This window comes from Strongylocentrotus purpuratus, unplaced genomic scaffold, assembly GCF_000002235.5.
Source record: "Strongylocentrotus purpuratus isolate Spur 01 unplaced genomic scaffold, Spur_5.0 spur5_scaffold_13, whole genome shotgun sequence".
Lineage (NCBI taxonomy): Eukaryota > Metazoa > Echinodermata > Echinoidea > Camarodonta > Strongylocentrotidae > Strongylocentrotus > Strongylocentrotus purpuratus.
In genome coordinates, this window is record NW_022145598.1 from 34,078,158 (window position 1) to 34,095,296 (window position 17,139).

General features: G+C 36.6%; 1 protein-coding gene across 1 annotated transcript; it reads right to left on the minus strand.

Annotated features, from left to right (window-relative positions):
* Positions 1-1,173: 1,173 nt before the first annotated feature.
* LOC105444995 lies at positions 1,174-13,151 on the minus strand. The gene is made up of 3 exons (XM_030983417.1): positions 13,010-13,151; positions 5,982-6,034; positions 1,174-3,025 (listed from the first exon to the last, which is right to left on the minus strand). The coding sequence occupies exons 2-3, from the start codon at positions 6,020-6,022 to the stop codon at positions 1,951-1,953; spliced, it is 1,116 nt and encodes a 371-aa protein (XP_030839277.1). The 5' UTR covers positions 6,023-6,034; positions 13,010-13,151; the 3' UTR covers positions 1,174-1,950.
* Positions 13,152-17,139: the final 3,988 nt, after the last annotated feature.

A 17,139-nucleotide genomic window follows, 5' to 3' on the forward strand; every position in this document is an offset into this window, starting at 1 on the left:
TTACGCCAGCTTGTGTACCAGACTAGACAATCAAACACAATGATACATTCAATTACTGATTCATAGAACAAAACCGTAATGGTGCAACACACATACAGAATATTTTAAAAAATTCTAAGAAAATGCATCCGCTTTAGTCCCTTCTTGTAAATCGCTTTACGCAAATTCATTAAACATACATACATATTTGAATTCGGATGATATTTTTCTTCCAATTTCAAAATTTATGCCAATATCTGATACATGTTACGTTGTAATAATAAGTCACTGTATCATGGTCTCACTATTTATATCCCTACTACATGTAAAAAGAATGGAGAAAATGCACAACCAACTTCGCACATGACAATACACACATAGATAGAGAACAAACAGGATGAATTTGAAACTAATTTAACGAATTCGAATTCTTAAATACACTATGCATGCATATACATGGTCTTGTGATAGAAATAAATCACTAAATATGCCCCTTCAACAATTCCAACGCTGAGGTGCGGAGTAAAACGTGGAGTAAAATCCAATAAAATCTTTCCATACTTGTAGTGCTATTTGTGCATCTCCTGATTTACTGTACACCATGCACCTGTAATGTTGAACAAGCATGTTGGCACTGGTGATTCCTGTCAAAAGGCCATTTTGTTTAGGAGAAAATAATATACACTGTACCTCTTGCCTCAGTCATAGTTCATAGTTAATTTTATTTCTTCTTTCACAATTTTGTACATAGAATTTCAAATAAAGTAACTGGAACAGCAGACTATCAATGTAGGGCAATTCCACGGTAACGGAAGGACACTCAGACAAGATTTTTGAACTTCACGTTCATACTAAAAGAACTGTTTTATTAGTATAAGATATGAAACAGTACAGATATAATACCTATATAAGTGCCTTTAATTCTCCCCAAAAAAATTGTCATTATAGTTAAGTAGTTTAAGAATGTGCATATTAATTATCTCGGTAACGGAAGGACATAAAAATGGACATGGTTTTTCCAGTTAATTAGTGTTTATCCAAACTTTGTGAAGTTGATGAAGCTTTCCACTTGACTGAAACAGATTTTGTTCCCCATAGTTTATTACATACTAATAAAACATTTCTTTTAATATGAACCTGAAGTTCAAAAATCTTGTCTGAGTGTCCTTCCGTTACCGTGGAATTGCCCTGTAACAAACATAATTTGAAGCACAATAGTAACGTTCAATATACAACTCTTGTTATTATCTAAAGAAATTCTTTAATAAAATTACTTGTGTAAGATCATGTTCTGTACATGAAAGAAAGAGGAGACCTTATAGAAGCTGGTCCACAAACATAATATAATATCTGAATGCTTAAATTTCTTTGAAGAAAAAATACTTAACAACTAAACTACCTTAACAGACTAGACGCAATTAAACATGGAAAATATTTACAAAAGAGATAGATTGATGTATTATGAAAATGAGAAAATGGGAAGATATATACATAAGGATGGAGAGCAAAAGCGCAAACCAGAACAAAACAACAACATAGAAAAGTTGAGAAGGAAGGAAGTTATATGTAGGAGAAATGATGATGTGGAAGAAAAAGAAGAGAGAGAGAGAGAGAGAGAGAGAGAAAAAAGAAAAAGTACGATAGAGCAAAACAGAACAAAACGAGTTTGCTAATAAATGATGAAATGTTGGTAAGGTAAGGGCCAGCCTGGAAAAGAGGAGGGGGGGGGGAGAGGAGGAGACAATAAAGCAAGAAAAAGAAAAGTACATACTTTATCATATGTGATAACATAGTTTTTACATTAAATACTTTCAGCATAATTACTCAATACATATAATTTCAGTTAGCGTTTAAAAACAGAGACGCTGATAGAGCGAGTTACATAAATAGGAAGTGAGTTCCAAAACTTGGGGCCAGTACAAGCTTCTGGTCATGTATGATGAATCTCAATCAGGAGGTATATATTGTTTGTCAACGAACATCACCGGTTTGTATACTCAGTGGATAGTATAATATGTTTTCAACCATCATATCAGTATGACTGAGATCTCCGTTCTCGCTTTCACTTTTCAACAAATCTTCCCTGTCCCTACCAATCTGTTGATCATCTTCTAAGCAATGGTAAAATGGGTCTGGTTTAGAAAACTGCGGCTGAACGCTCTTCCCGTTAAATCCCCCTTCATCTTCTAAATCATCTACAGAATAATATCCATGGTTGTCACTCGCTCTAGAAGTTGCGCCAGTGCAGGGGTAGTCATCACCACCCTTCTGAGCTCTAGTGCCCTTTCCTGTCGTTTGATCTTTATCATGCGATGAAATATTATGATGCAATGTGTGTGTCTTTGAAGTGACTGACAGGCCTAATGGATAGTCGTTTGGTAATGTGGTGTAGTCAAGTGCACATATTGTATGACATGTATCATCGAACCGTGTACATGTATTTTGCCCCATGTTTAAAGGGCGAGTTTCAAGATTTGTTCGTGGGGGAAGAGAGGGGCCTTCGTGGACGCCATAAGATATTGGTCTATGTGGTAAAGGGCGATTGGACATGGACCTTATTTCTGTCCTGTAATCACTTGTTTGCTTTTGATCTTGAATATTCTCTTGGCTATTTTCTGCTTCATAGGTATTCTCATCCATGCCTATGTTTGTATTTATCTGCATTGTGTTATTTTCATTACTAACGCCTGAATCCATTGTCGAGTAGTAAGTGTTTGATTCACTCTCTTCTATTTGATAAGGATTTTCTCTGTGTGGAATGGGTTGTTGAAGTGAAGGAAATAGTATGATAGTTGTGTTTGAAGGTTGGGAGCTGTCAATATTATCCTGGGCATGCTGTGCTTGGGTGTGAAAAATATGAGGTTGTGATTCCCCATCGTTGAAGAGAGTTGTGTTTATGAGAGAGTCTTCGGTATTCATAGTCACAGTTAGATGGATTCCACTTCTACCATCATTGGAAGGCTGTGTTCGGGTCCCGGAAGGCTCTCTCGGCCATCTGCTGTCAATGGCTGGGGATTCTCTGGCTTGGTAGGTACCATTTCGTTTTCTGTGAATAGAATAGCGATCATTGAGAATGTAAGGTTAGTGGTGTTTATGATACTCTGGATTATTATTGTTATTATTCCCTCATAATTACAGGTTTTTCCGCTAAATTTAGCAATTTGGTTATTCGGTTAAATGTTAAGATAATTCAAATTCATGATAGTTGTGATCGCCACTTTGAATTGTAATTCAAAAATTCAATTTCATTTGTTCAAATTCGTTATTCATGCTACAAGCTCTTCAAATGAGCCATTTAAATCTAAAGAAGGAGCATACAATTTAACAAATGGTCATGCAATTTTATGTTCATTCGTTCCATTTTGTTATCAGTGCAAAAAAAAAATGTTTAAATGAGTCACCCAAATTCAGAAAAAATCATGCAATTTAAGAAATGAGCATTCGAAATAATGTTCCCTTGTTCGAATTCATTTTTCATGGAATTTTTTTTCAAACGAGTCACTCACATTTCAACGAGGAGAATAACGTTTAAGAAATAGACATTGCAAATCAGTTGCAGATTGCCTCGGCTTTTCTTCAGTCAATCAAATTTATGAAAGGACAAACATCTTTTAAATATAAAGTGCAAACAATTTCTGATGCATCGTCCAAGACCAACTATTATGAGTATACATGTAGGCCTACCATGCTCATTCTCCATCAAATTGCGTTTTAATCGCTCAATACTAACTAGCTCACAAAGGTCCCATATGAACAGGATGAAAATGAAATAAAGAATGTAAAGCTGAAAAGAAAGAAATACGAACTGGAACCGGCCGATTATAAACAATTAAGAAAACCTGCAAAATGTCAAAATCACACCCTCTTAAAAGGACCCGGATGAAAACAAAGGAAGAAATTAACAATCATAGGCCCAAATTCACATAGGAGGTTTAAACTCAACCCATGGTTTAAACCCTCATTTACATAAATCATTGTTTAAAAATTAGCGCAAAATAAGGGTACCCTTTGCGCTTGTCTAGTATTGGACCTCTTGACTGTGTCGCGCTTATTTTGCGCTTATTTTGCGCTTATTTTAGACCGTGGGTTATGTAACTGAAGATTTAAACCATTAAACCCGGCTCATTGATGAATTCGGACCGTACTTTCATTGTGAACATCATAACGAATTTGAAAAGTATTTAAATATGATGAATTCGTAAATGAAGCAGCAATATGTCACATGAACAACAAGATGATTTATATGATGGCACATCATGCCTTTGCAAATACACACAAACACAAACATATATAGAGAGAGAGAAAAAAAAAGCACAAACGCTCACACACACAACATATACAAACATATGAAATCCATGAAACTAAATAAACAAATAATTAAATTGAATTCCCTAAAATGAAATAGATTGCCCACACAGGTTCCTCAGGCCTATTTTGTTAATTTGAATGCACGAACCTCGAAACTCAACACACGAAACCGTGCATACGTTCACGACTTCGTTTGCACATCAACGAATATCTTGCGAGAAAATAAATCGAATGCAGATTTTTAAAAAATGCTCTACACTAAAATACTTTTGCCGATAAACTTATTTGGATTCAGAGCCCAACTCTGAATACATTTAAAAGAAGATACAAACAATTACGTTTTTGTGAATAGTATTTTATTAGTTTTTATATATGCAATCAGGTTTTAGATGTTAGGTGTTAGTTGTTATGTGTTAGGTGTTAAGTGTTATAGGTTAAAATTGTCGCTAGGGACCAGCCCCACACAAGACTTAAATGTTCTTTCTTGCTGGTTCCTCATTCGTATATATATTTGTATTTTATGTTTGTCTTTCGTTATGTTATTTGTATGTACTTTACTTATCTGTAAATATCAATGTTTTAATCATGTATGTTTTTTATATGACGAATGAAATAAAATGAAATGAAATGGATGCCCATAAAATAATTCACGTTTCTCCATATAAATTCCATTGCCGGGATTTCAAATTTGAAAGACCGATATCGTTCAGAAAACGATAATGCCTGAATTTGAAAATGATTTGAGTGACAAATATATGAAATTGGGTAGGAAAACCTATATAATTGTTATTATTGTTATTGTTATTATTATTATTATTATTATTATCATTATCATCATTTTGATTGTTTTTATTCTTGTTATCATCATTATTGTTGTTATAAGTATAAGTATAAGTAGTAGTATTATTATTATCCACGTCATCCTCTTTATTTCAAAAGTCAGCATATACATGTTAAGTTTAGAGTTATAAGATTAGAAGCTGATGCTTAGCATTGGCGTTGTTGAGAAACTATCAGTTTTTCTTGAGCAATTTTATGTTTGGGAGAAATGCAGGTTCAGAAAAAAGAATGTAAGGGAAAGGTCCGTAAGGTGTTACAAACATATGACATTTTGAATGTAAATGGCGCATGGCTCGTCAGGTTGTGTGGATTTAGACAAGTAAGACCATTATGCACATATATAGCAATCATTAAGAGCCCAGAAAATTTGAAGAATGGATGGAAATCAGGAACAAGTAAAAGAAAAAGTGATACATAAAATCTAGGAGAAAAAAGGATGAAGACGAAAAAAGAATAAAGTATCATTCATGTTAGATGGTTAATTATATGAAAGCACAGTAACTTACAGTGCCAGCTAGAACATGTAGACAGATTATTATGAACAACATGCATATCACTGAAAACGACAATACTAATTTCTAGTTTGTACGTCGCTAAAATATCATGAGTAAATGCAAATTATGTCACCGAAAATCAACTTATTTATACCAATACCATTGCTGTTTATGTATTATCAATCTTACATTTCATTTGAACTAAAATAGAATTAAATGCAATACAGTTTCACAGTCTACATGTATCGTGTTAGTGAATGGAATGGAAAATGGAAAGACAGCCACATGCATGATAACTATTTGATGCAAAACATTTAGATGCCACTAATGCAGACATACATACTTCTAGGCATTCATTACCTGACTGATACCATAATCTGTCCAGCGAATTGGTAATCCATGATCTCGTTCGACTGTAATTGTACATTTAAAAATTAGGTCGTCTGTATGCACGATTGAAGGCATTCTGTAACATTATACAGCCGCCTTAGTGGAAAGGCAGTTGATATATTTTCTCGTCACAAGACGTGATGTTTACATCAGTTAAGGAGAAGTATATGGAAATCAAAGAAAGTGAAAGAGATGATAATGGAAATGAATAAAATTGAACACTAACATGAGGCTGGTCTTTATACGAACAACATCAAATATGGCGAAATGGAAAGAGAAGTAGGCTACTACATGGTAGAACCGAAAGCCTTATATTTAAATATGCCCTCATCATTCAACTATGGAACCTACAGAGAACATCTTAGGTCGGGATTGATAAGTGTTTATAAAACAAAAGTATTTATCGAAAATAATATCGCTAGTGATATTCGTTAGTCTCGCAATGTATGGTCAACAGGGGATCTAAAAGCTCACGACGTTTCGTGCGCCGCTGCAACACTTCGTCAGGTGATACAATCTAATGTATGCAAGCGTGTTCTATACTCTACAGGCGGATCCAACGGGCGATTAATTCGATCCATAATTGGAACCATAACGGACAAGGCCTATTGGCGATCTTTTAGATCCCTTGTTGAATATACATTGCAAGAAAAACGAATATCACTAGCGATATTATTTTCGATACTACATCCGCAAGGAGTAATATATTTAGCAAAAGTATTTATATTTGCTACCCTCAATTGATCTATGTCTCTTGTGCAACAGACAAGGAGACTCTGGCAATTTCAGATGCAGAAAATGGATCTTATGAAGAAATCAGCGTAACAGACCATCAGTTGATGCTAGCATGTTAGCGGTAACACAAGCCTAATCTTCCTATTCAGCATGTTTTTCGTAACCGAACGGACAACGCTTTGATAACAAGGGGAATGTGCCAGGTAATACGCCTACTGGTGAAAAAGCGGGGCTTGAAGGTTCCTACATGTATGTAGGTACAGATTTAATATAATATATTTACAAAGTTTTCCATCATCTCGTTGTAGAACTCACGCTGATTTTGCCAAGATAAATCAATATATACGAAGCACAATTTAAACTTTTAAAGGGATGGTTCAGTTTTGTTGCAAAGTGCACTACACAAAATAATTTTTGTGTGAGATAATGAAAAACTGAGTGTCCAATTTGAAAGAACATACAATTTAAATGAGGGCATTAAGAAGGGCACTCGAAGTATCATAAATAAAAATAAGAGCAATAACCATGCACTTTGAAGGCATTTGCGGTCTTAACAAGAACTTAATTATCCATTTAACCTTTTCTATCACATATCACACAATGCTGATTACCAGAAATTGACCATCTTTCATTTTTGCAGCATTTTAGAGCATGTTTCAGTTTGTAGTTTCAATTTCATTTCTAACAGAACAAGTGATATAAACATTTATGACAATACATCACAAAAATCAATATGTATTAATATCATGCATTAGGAAAATCATTAATTGAATTTACGATGACGGCACATTGGTCATACATATACTTAATGAGGTCAATCAGGTTCTTCTCAACTCCTATTAGAAGAAGGCACTTCCATAAAGCATCCCTCCAGACAGTATCGAATGTCGCTTTGAAGTCCACAAAGTTCCAATGGATGGGGATATGTCTCTCTTTGGCCTTCTCCAGCACTTGCCTGACAATGAAAATAGCATCAATGGTTCCTCTTGAGCTCCGGAATCCACACTGCTCTTCCGATAAATGCTCTTCAATTGTCTCTTGGATCATACTTAGCACCATCCTGCAGAAAACTTTAGCCGGCACTGATAGTAGTGTTATGGCTCGGTAGTTAGCTGGGTCAAGTTTATCCCCCTTTTTGTACACAGGGGTAATAAGGCCTTTGCTCCACTCAACTGGTGTCTTGCCTTGCGTAAAAGCAGTGTTGATGATCTTCAGCAAGATCTGTGCCATTGCTGGACCACCAGCTTTGAGTGTTTCAGCTGCTATGTTATTAAATCCAGTTGCTTTGTTATTCTTTACAGCCTTGATCGCAGCTTTAACCTCTTCTATAATAGTAAAAGGTGTAGTCTGGTTTTCAGTAGGAGGAGGGTCAGGTATATTGCGAAGTGTGTTGGTGTCTCTCGGGAACTCTGTATTAAGATGGGTGCTGAAATGTTCTTTACAACAATCCAAAACATCTCCTGGAGCAGTCTTGAGAACCCCCTCTTTGTTCTTGGCTGCTGGCTGTATCTTCTCCTTCTCACCAGCTAGTTTTCTTACTTTCTTAAATAGCTCATGGCTGTGATTTCGTGCCTGTGCTGCCTCCATTTCATCTACTTCTTTCTTGAGAGTCTCCCTCTTCCACTTTTTGACTTCATATTAAACGTTTTTGTTAAGGCGACGATACTTCATAATATTATGATTATTATTAGGGGAGTTTAGTTTAGTTACCCTAGCCTTCCTTCTGAGTTCACAAGCATCTCTCACATGTTCTGGGAGATGTTTCACTTGTTTCCCTCTCCTGATGCCAACAGCTTGCTTGGTAATCTCATTGGTTGCATTAATGAACTTCAGCCAGAGTTCATCTATGTCTGTATCTTCCAGCAGCAACAACGGTTCAAACGCTCCACCAATTCGGGCTTGGAATTCTTCAGCAACAGAAGTGTTTTTAAACCTGCCCACATTATATGACTTCTGTACGCTCTTTATTCTTCTAGCTTTTGGTGGTTGAAACTATACATTGGCTAATACGAGGTTTTGATCTGACCCAATGTCAGCAGAGCAGAACGACCTACTATTTTTGACGCTATTTAAGTCATCTTGGTACACCAAGAGAAAGTCAATCTGGTTCTTATATAGGCCATCTGGCGAGGTCCCAGTTGCTCTTCGACAGTCCTTATGTTGGAAATATGTGTTACAGACTGCTGGTCTATGGATCATACAGAACTCCATAAGCTTTTCTCGTCAGCTATTCTATACTCCAAGACCAAACTTGTCCAAGGCAGGTGCCCATGTTGTATAGTCTGATCCTATCTTGGCATTAAAGTCCCCCATAATTATCAACTTCTCTTTCTTCGGGATTTTTGTAATATGTCGTTGAAGCAGATCATGAAATTCATCACTCTCTTGATCACTATGTCCAGTTGTGGGTGCATAAACTTGAATGATATTCATGACTCATCCTTTCATCTGGAATTTTGCTGTTATCATTCTGGATGATACTGCTTCATAACCCAGTAAGCAGTGAAGTATATTTGGTGAACTCATTATGCCAACTCCTTCACGGCTTCTATTGTCTTTTCGGCTTGACAGTAAAAAGGTGTACCCATCTTTAGTAATGAGGGTCTCTGCATCAGTGAGGTGTGTCTCGCTCCCGGCCCCCCCACTCAGGTTTCAAAATGACCGCATGCGTGTTGCCAAAATGTCCTTTTCGTAACAAAAGAAAAAGGTCGAGCCGTATTGACTTTACACACCGGACTTTTGCTGAAAAGGGGGGGATGCTGAAAAAGGCTCGTATACAAAAGAAAAAGGTCGAGCCGTATTGACTTTACACACCGGACTTTTGCTGAAAAGGGGGGGTCGGTTGGAACACGCATATGCGTACCCTAAATAACACTGAGTGGGGGGGGGGGGGGCCGGGGTCTCGCTAAGGCCAAGGATGTCTAGTTGAAATTTCCTTGCTTCCTTCATTAAAATGTCCCAGTGCCCGGTTGTCTTCATTGTCCTCACATTCCAGGCTGCTATACTCAAGCCTCTAGATTTCATCTTCTCCCCAACTCTCACCCCACCAGGTGTATCCTTAGTCATATCAGGTAACTTCCCTTGACGAGCGGGGGTATTTTTTTCGTAGGCGATTGTCCAGTGGGTAATTGTCCTGCTATGCTTGTCAAGCCTTTATTTCAAATGAATCAGTCTGGATTCAGTCTAGTTGTTTGGTGGGGTAAGTATTTTCCGATATACAGTGCGTCCCAGAAAAACGAAACCGAGAATTATCGATGTTTTATCATAACTTTACATTTACAATTAATGAATGACACATATTTGATAAGCTTTAATAGATCCTCCTCTTTCATTTGAAGCAACTCATATGATGCATATTTCACGCATGAGTGTTCAAAATGAATTTGAAGAGAGGGAACCAAAAATGTATTTGTTTGCATGTCCATAATTTCATTTAACGAATTCGTTTTCACTGGCTGCCTGCCGTAGCAACAAGCAGAATTGACAAAAGACTTAACTCCGTTTCGTTGACAATCTGCCATACATGAAGTATTTAATCTACGGCTGATTGTTACGAAAACGGAGTTAAGTCTTTTGTTAATTCCGTTTGTTGCTACGGCAGGCAGCCAGTGAAAACGAATTCGTTTAACGAAATTATGGACATGCAAGCACTTCTTTAAATGAACGGAACATTGTTATTCCTAGCTCATTTTTCCTAACTGAGGTGTCTTATGAAAGGGCAGATACTCAACTTTCTAGAAATGTGATTTTTCTCTTTGAAATTCAGATACCATCCGCCAAACGACATTTAGGTTTCCTCTCTTCAAATTCATTGTAATCACTTATGCGTGTAAAATGCATTATATGAGTTGCATTAAATGAAAGAGGAGGATCTAAGCTTTACAAATACGATTTATTCATTAATTATTATTGTGATTAAGTTATGATAAAACATCGATAGTTCTCGGTTTCGTTTTTTCTGGGGCGAACTGTATATGTAAGACCGTCATTAAACTGACGGATAAAACAAGACTGCTAGAACACTATGCTCGTCAGCTGGCAACTCCATATTAGGCTGTCATAGCTGTTTAAAACGTCTTTGAATGAATCCAAGTCTCCCGCAACCTGTAAATCGGCGATTGTCATTCCTATACCGAGAACAAACCGTGCGTTTCAGCTGAATGATTAGGGACTTTTAGATTGAGTGGACGAGAACACGACGAACGCCGACTGATCATGCGTGTCAACGTACTCAACTGCCCATGTTGACTACAATTAGAAATCTTTTAGATTGCACACGGCGATATACATGCATGCAGGAAGTAACACTATGAACATGACGGACAAAGAAAGAGGACAAAATATACAGTTCCTCATTCTACCCTCAACAAAAGGCCATTTTCGTAATGTAACCAAATTCAATGCATAAGTCTTTGTGAAGTGCCTTAATACAAATTATTTCATTCACCTGATAAGAATAATAGTATTTCAATAGTCAGAATGCAAACTGCATATATTAAGTGTTGCTAGGTAGGTCAAGCCATAATATTTCTCCAACCTGACAACAACTAATGATGCAGTTCGGATTCTGTCTATTGAAATACTATTATTCTTTTCAGGTGAGTGAAATAATATGTATTGAGGCACCTCACAAAGACTTATGCATTAAATTTGGTTACATTACGAAAATGGCCTATTGCTGTGGTAGAACATCCCTTCACTGCTATTGTGAAAAAATGTGTAGAATAGGTGAATATGCATGCGACACCTGTTCTACACATTTTGACATAATAGCAGGGAAAGGATGTTCCTTTGTCTACCTGAGGAACTGTATATTTTATGCGCACGCGGCATATACGAGTACCATACTAGATTTAGGAAAATCAAGGTTGACGCATTCTCGATCGCCGAATGAGAACGTGACGCATGCGCAGTGCCTTAAAATGACGTCACATGTTGCAGTCAAAGCTGTCGACGTGCAAATCTAAAAGTCCCTATTATCAGCCCAGTCGCGCTTACCTCGATCATCATGAAATGTTTTGAGAGGCTCGTGATGCAGATTATTTTCCCATCAGCATCCAATCTTCTCGACAAACTTCAATTCGCATATCAACCTATAAGATGTCCGTTAATGACGCCGTCATAACACTGATTCAAGAAATCGCACAACATACCGATAAAATTGGATGCTATGCAAGAGTGATGTTCACAGATTTTTAATCAGCATTTAATACTATGCAGACTCATATCCCCTTGAAGAAGCTACCTAGAATGAGCGTACCAGTTTCTTCAATTATGTTGATAAAGGAGTTTTCTACGGACAGGAATCAAAGAGTTAAAGTGCAAGAAGTTTTATCTGATTCATTATCTATTAATACCGGTGCCCCTCAAGGATGTGTGCTTTTTGCATTTTTATATATTTTGTATACTAATGATTGCATGTCTGGTAATAACGATGTTCGCTTTTTCAAATATGCAGATGATACTGCAATCTTGGGGATGATCAGAGGTAATTAAAATAACTATCGTTCAAATATACAGCAGTTTTGTAAATGGTGTGATGATAATAAAATCAATCTAAAACGAAAAAAATCAACACGAACCAGTGAAGATCGAAAATGAAAACATTAAAATTGTTCCAAAATTAAATTTCAGGGCACAACGATCGATACCAAACTTACGTGGCATGGTGAATGTACGTCCATTGTGGCGAGGGCCCAAACGAGAATGTTCTATCTTAGGAAACTGAGCTCTCTACATGTTGATTAACCCATTTTAAGTCTTTTCTGGATTTAATGTTCTATCCTTTTCAACATTAGAATATTCCTAATTTTTCTATTTTGTCTACATTTTGTTTTGATGTTTCTTTTATGATTTACAAACACAACGATTTAGTTTCTCATATATATATATATATATATTACGTATTTTTACAATGTGTGACCAATACAAATTTCCATTTATTCTCGTGAATTTGGATGAATAAAAGAATTGAATTGAACGGAATGAAATTGAACCACCTTGAATTAACCAGTTGTTGTCGCTTTACGGACTTTTGAGGCCGGTCAAGCGGTGTAAATGAAATATCTCAGGCTTTCATTTTACATCGTATACAGATTTTCTCTATTTCATAAGACTTTTCCCTCTTTTCTTTTTTCTTTCCACCTACCCGCTAATTCGCCTTGCTTTTACAGGTAGCATATAATTCCATTTAAAATACAATTTTAGAAAACTCTACATAACTAAGTGTGAAATCACGGTTATTAATGGATGATCTAACTTACCTGATAAATGATTTCTTTCCACTTCGTTTCCACAGGACAACCACACCCAAAATCAAACCGATGAAGAGAACGATCAACAAGAGGAAGAAGAGCTTTTTTTGGCCACTAAATTCTGTTTCTGAAAAAGAAAAGATACACTCAAATGATTACCGAAAAATTAGGAAAGAATAATTTATATAATGATAACACACATAGGGGTATTTATCGTTCCACCGTGTCTTCAAGTTTCACAAACCTTCGTGAATGTGTGAGCCCTTATCTTATCGTCAGAGTGTCTGGTCCAATTTTGTCAACACTTTCTACAATATCACGTCTGGACCTGAAAGTTTTAATACGAGACAAATAATTACAGGAGTTATTACAAAAATAATTCAACGTTAACTTAGACTCTAGTACAAGTTAAACCAGAGTTTAATTAAACCTAACTTTAGACCACAGGTTTTATGGATTAATTCGAAACGGTTCATTCGCGCCCAAATGGCCTTATTGCAGATTTTGTTACAATCATACTAGATATAATGGATACATTAGTTAAAAACATTAATATCAGTGAAATGCACCTGAAAAAGTGCACTTAGTAGGCCCAAGGGTCTACTGAATGCATCATCATGGTAAATATCGGACATGATAAATATCAAGATATCAGTCCAGTCTATGTCGGTCACAGGTTTATTTTTGTTTCTTAAAGTCAGGTTTAGTTCAATTAGAGTTAAAGTCTATGCAGTCTAATTTTAATCTGAGTTTGTTTGGCATTGGGATGTTGTATGCTGCTACTGTACATGGTCAGTAGTGGTCATTCTATCTTCAAGACGACTCAAACTCGCTCATAATGTGCATGTTTCTTTTATTTCTAAGGTATTTTATGCAAACATTTCGTGAACATGCCAGTACCCTCAAAGAAAGAAATTCAACTTTCCATTTATTTTGTATTGATTCGCCTACAGAAGGCTTTGCGAAATCGTAATTGTGCAAGACCCATAAAATGTCCTTGGTATGATAGACAACGACTTTAGTAATCCACAATTTTGACAATTTGACAAAGCAGATGAAGCTACCAGATAGCCCTTCAGCCTAATTTGATATCCAATTTTAGATTGGGATGACGAGCCAGGGGAAAGGGCAGAGGCAGATCCGGAAGATGAACATAGGACAATATGTGTGTGTAAAGTTTAAATGCTTTAAAACTGAATGATACTCACCGTCGGGAATCAGAGTACCGGTTGCTGATGATGTATTTCTACAAACTTTAAATCATATATAAAGTGAGATAAATTATAAAAAAAAGAGAAAAGTGAAGATGATTACCGTTCTTGATCGCATGGTTTGGTTAATTAAATCACATGGTATTTCAACTAATATATTCATAGATGGTCTGTTACATCGTTGAATTGATATGTAAAGGTTTGTTTTTACCCGACTGTTAAGAAAGCACGTGCGTGTTTGCAAGTAACGACTTTAAGTCCTGTCCAAGGGACTGGGGATTAAAGGGGATTAATGCCTTAACACAAGCTACTAGTGCATCGACTTGGTTTCGAACCCGGGATCTCCCTTTACGGAGACCACGGCTCTCCAAACATAACACTGACCCATCGCGCCTCCACTGCAAATGCCTTAAAGCAAGGCGTTGCTATCTACATTGTTTTCTCCACCCAGCTGTTAAGTGGGTACCTTGTAGATGCGAACGTCATTTTAGTGGGATTAGTATGTGCCCTCCCACAACAAGGCGACTAGCTTGCATGCTCCCCCTTGGAGTGGAGAATGTGAACAAACTGCATTAAATGTGCAGAACAGTTGTTGAATCCATCAAGCGAAATATAAGAATCGGTAGCTTTATCATGGTTATCACAGTGCATATACAGTGCAGTACAGTCCAGTGTTACGAGCAAATGTCTCGTCAATGAAGAAAAAAATATATAAAAAACTGCATGATTTTATTTTTGAGGGTAGGCTCAAGTACAGATTCGGTTACACGTTTAGAATAATAACACATTTGATGTTTGTATGTATTTATGGTTTTTCCCTAAGAAAAGGGCAGCTCGTGCCTACTTTAAATATTTTTTTTGGCAGTGGTACCAGCCCCTTAAATAAGTTATATCCACGGATAAACCTGTTTCCAAAATTAAGAGTGATATTTCTTTATATTTTTAAAACTTGATACAGAAAATAATATATCGTCCATCATTTAACAGCCCACTGGATTAATGTTGACTAATAGAGGAAAGAATGTATTGTTTTGTTTATGGTGTCAGTATTATCGCTATGGTGTCCCAAAAAGTAACCAAGAATAATATACCAGTGGTTGGTTTAACAATACCGGAATTTCGTATGCATTTACTCATTCAAACATTTGCATGGGAGTACTGAAATCATAGGCATATTTTCTGGAGCCAGGTGTGAGGCCTGGTGGGTGAATATCAACCACCCTGTTTATAAATTGCACGAGCGACGGAAGTGAGCGAACAAACAGAGTAAAAACAGCGTTCAAGAGTGGGGGAGCTAGGGGGGTGCTGAATATGAACAGTCCTATTTATGAATTGCACGAATGAGTGAAGTGAGCGAGCATTTAAATAAACAAAATGTTGAGGGAGGGGGGCTGAGGCCTGGTTGCTGAATACCAACCATCCTGTTTATAAATTGCAAAAGCGCAAAAGGTGAGCTAGCCAAATAAATTAGTTATTGTTCATTATGGAAAAAATGTTACTTTGACATCGAATAAATTCAATCTAGCCACCTGACTGCCCAAATATTGGAACTTTAAAAACCCTCAGCTCGACAATAGAGTTTCGAATTTAGAACATTATTATGCGGTTAAAGTACATGTTGTTCTCTATTGAGTTCTTTTTTCAAATCATAATTCGTTTATTTTATTAGGATAATGATTATTTTCATCCTTTCCTCTGTTTTGTCTTATTTCCTTCAATTTTGTGTGGTTCTTAAAAGGCAGCCCAGGGCACGTGCTCTCCCTGTCACCACCATACATACATCAGTGAGTAAGACACCCATGATGAACCAAGTCACAAATATCCCTTGTAGATCAGATGTTGAACTTATGATGAAATATAATGAAATTGGCATTATTTGAATTTTCACTTTGCAGAAAGGGTTAAGGAAATGGTATGAAAGAGAGTATGAAAGCTTACCTTAGCTGTAGTGTACTGACAAAAAGGGCAAAAATACTAGCCTATGAAATCATGTGCATAATTCAACAAGGCTAATGATAACAGTTTTGAAGTTTTAAAGAATTTAAACAGGACCATTCTAGAAGATGGCAATGCTCGTTTAGTGAAGATCATAGCTAGTGATTGAGACCAACATAATCAGCCTCGGGGGCTTTAACTTCTAGTGTTGACGGTATCATGTACTGTTGATCGCTAGAACCCTAAATATAACTTTTCAGTAGATCCAAAAGGGGAGAAACAGGGTTGAGAAAGATTTCATACATACCTTCCGTGTTCGGCGTGGTTGAAAACCATTTAGGGCCTACAAAATTCAATTAAAGTTGGTATTGTGTTACAGCCCTGAATTATAAATGTGATGCTTCAAAGATTCACAACCCCCATGTTGTACAGAGTAAGACCTAATCAGATCACAATAACAACGTTTAACAGTGCGTATATTAAATAGGTAATGATGATAATAATAACAATATATTGTATATATATATGTGTGGGTTTTTGTTGTTGGGGGGGGGGGGCGGTTTCGACATGTACATAAAGTATCATCAAGCAGTATGCATGTATGTTTGTTATCATGTATATTACACACACAAACATATGTAAATAAATATGTTGATGTAATTTCTATACAGATAGCTCCCATGTGTATAATCTCATACAAAGTAAGAGAGTAAGAGCCCAATATCTGATTTACTGTTGTTTTTATTGCCGATAAAATGAGTTCATGTATGGTAGCAATTAAGTTGCTAGTGCATTTCCTCTTACCTTCAAGCATGTCACATGTTGGTCCGGAATCATTCCAAACAGGATAATACGGCGATAGTCCTGGAATACACAGAAGGGTTCCACCTCCATTTAGTCTGTATCCATCATCACACGTGAGATGAACAATGGAACCAAACCATGTGACGTTAGAATCCCATGATCCATGAATGACGTCATCCAGCTCATCAC